At 32.4% G+C, this 2,377-nt stretch overlaps 1 protein-coding gene across 1 annotated transcript; it reads left to right on the top strand.

Annotated features, from left to right (window-relative positions):
* The first annotated feature begins 806 nt into the window (after positions 1–806).
* On the top strand, positions 807–1,479 carry LOC112523656 (auxin-responsive protein SAUR41-like). The gene has a single exon (XM_025133343.1). It carries the CDS (start codon positions 830–832, stop codon positions 1,229–1,231), a length of 402 nt encoding a protein of 133 aa, XP_024989111.1. The 5' UTR covers positions 807–829; the 3' UTR covers positions 1,232–1,479.
* Positions 1,480–2,377: the final 898 nt, after the last annotated feature.

The raw sequence follows: 2,377 nt of genomic DNA, 5'->3' as shown, positions 1-2,377 counted from the left end.
GTTGTGTTACATTGTGATAAAAAAAATTGTGGTTTCATGTGCTACCCAAAAGATTGTGGTTTCATGTGGTAATTTAGGAATGTAAAATCAAAATTAATTGGAAGTTTGAAACGTATGGAATTAATAAATAAATATTTAATCTAAATTTAGCATATTACTAACATGCATTTTTACATTAATTTAAAAATAATAATTAATATATTAAAATGATTGGTTGAGAGTGGATCTCACGGTTACCACAAACAAAATAGTTCTCATTTGATTAAGCGCATATATATATATATATATATATATATATATATATATATATAAGGTTGAGTTCACATAAGACCAAAGGTTTTTCGTGAGATTCGTAAGACCAATTTATGTTCATTGATCAACTTTATAAGCTAATGATCTAATAGTTTAAAGTTGTACGGTGACAATTTTGTGATTGTTGAAAAGTCTCGTGACAATTTTCTGATTATGAATATCCATATTATAGATCTAATCAAAGGTTGAGAATTGGTCTTACCGGTCTCACAAAAAACCATTGATCTCACATGATCTCAAGTCTCTCTCTATATACATATATATATATATATATATATATATATATACACACACACATACATCTCTCTCTCTCTCTATATATATACATACATCTCTCTCTATCTCTCTATCTCTCTCTCTCTCTCTCTCTCTCTCTCTATATATATATATATATATATATATAAACTAAGCTGCAGGCAGCGATGTAAATCTATTGTGAGAGAATTGAAGTGGTCAAAAGAATTGGATTTAAATGTCAAAATTAAGCCTTCTCCTTCAACCCCATTTCACATAAACCATGTTAGCCAACAAGTTTGGTTCCTTCAAAAAGCTAGCCAAAAGGGTCAAAGTCAAGCGCACCTTGGTTCGCAACGAGCCATCGCACCATGACCACCTGTTAAAGACCACCTACGAAGAACAAGAAGAAGAAGACGACGACGGGTGCACCGGCCGATCATTGACCCCAACCGGATTCTTTGCCATTTATGTAGGTGATGAGCTACGAAGGTTTGTGGTTCCCACTGGATACCTCTCTCATCCACTCTTTAAGATGTTGTTAGAGAAAGCTTATGACGACGAAGAGCGGAATAACCGGTTGGTGGTTCCGTGTAGCGTGGCAGCTTTCCGACAGGTGGTTAACACGGTTGAACGTTGCAATGGCATGTTTGATCTTCGACATTTGGTTGAAGAGCTTATTTGAGGATTTTATTTTCATAAACGTTAGATTATTGTTAGTGGTAATTAGGTATTTAGCCGAGAATATTTGGAACCTCGTTAGTTTAATCTCCAAAAAAGTCGAATGTTCCAACATATATCGAAGAGAAAGGGTTAATGTCTAGCTGATACAACATGAACAATTCATGTTCTCGTGCGTTAGGTCCATTTTGTGAGTCGTATTGTCGTAAAGATCTGTAAGAAGTTAATGATTTATATGAGTTCCACGATGTTTGTTACACATGTTACAGACCAACTGCATTTGTTGCATAATGTGAACCTTGTCATCGAACACGGGTTTCTCTTTTTTGTTGGTTTTATCGAATTATGAAAACCATTCAAGACGAAAAAATAGCGTATCTTTCGACTGAAAAGATAATACATACCAACTACGAGATTCGAACTCTAGATGTATAAAGTACAAATATGAAAGCTTTCATGTATTAAGTTTCATGGTTCTTTTGTTCAGTAAAAAAAGTCATTCTCATATTTGAAACAACTTATGCTTTTCTATAAAAGTTCTTATCAACTTATTATAAATTAAAATGCTTTAACTTTTTAAAAAACTTCTTATTACCGATTTAGCACTGGTATAAGTTGTTTATCCAAACACTCTAAAGTGATTATTACCGATGACACACCAGAATAAGTCAATAAGTTGTTTTTATAAGCAATCTCAAATACCCTCTAAAATTTGGAGCGTCTTACTGTACCAGGCTCATGGCCATCACATGCAATTATTGGCTCAAGCCGGTAAATTGCATGTTATGAACGTGACAGTCAGTGGATATTGCCTAAAATAGAACACGAAACCGTTATATTTTCTGAAAACATCAAATCCGTTTTTATTTTAAAGAATGCCCACCTTTTTTTATAAGAAAGTTAGGTTTGTTTTGTTTTGATGTGTTGACGTTGTTGTTGTATGCATAATTATCTATATCAAAATCAGATCAAATACTTAATCATCAGATCAAATACTTAATCATAAATTAAAAAAGAAGGTTTATATTGTTGATAGAATATATATATATATATATATATATATATATGGTATATTTCTTTTACAACCTTGTGTATTTGTACAACCCTTGCAACCCAATTAATTGAGATATTTATAGAAATGATGGGAGTT

The sequence above is a fragment of the Cynara cardunculus genome (assembly GCF_001531365.2).
Source record: "Cynara cardunculus var. scolymus isolate 2C chromosome LG 12, CcrdV1, whole genome shotgun sequence".
Taxonomy (NCBI): Eukaryota; Viridiplantae; Streptophyta; class Magnoliopsida; order Asterales; family Asteraceae; genus Cynara; species Cynara cardunculus.
The sequence above is the reverse complement of the archived record's forward strand: the minus strand, read 5'-3'. Positions and strand labels throughout refer to the sequence as shown.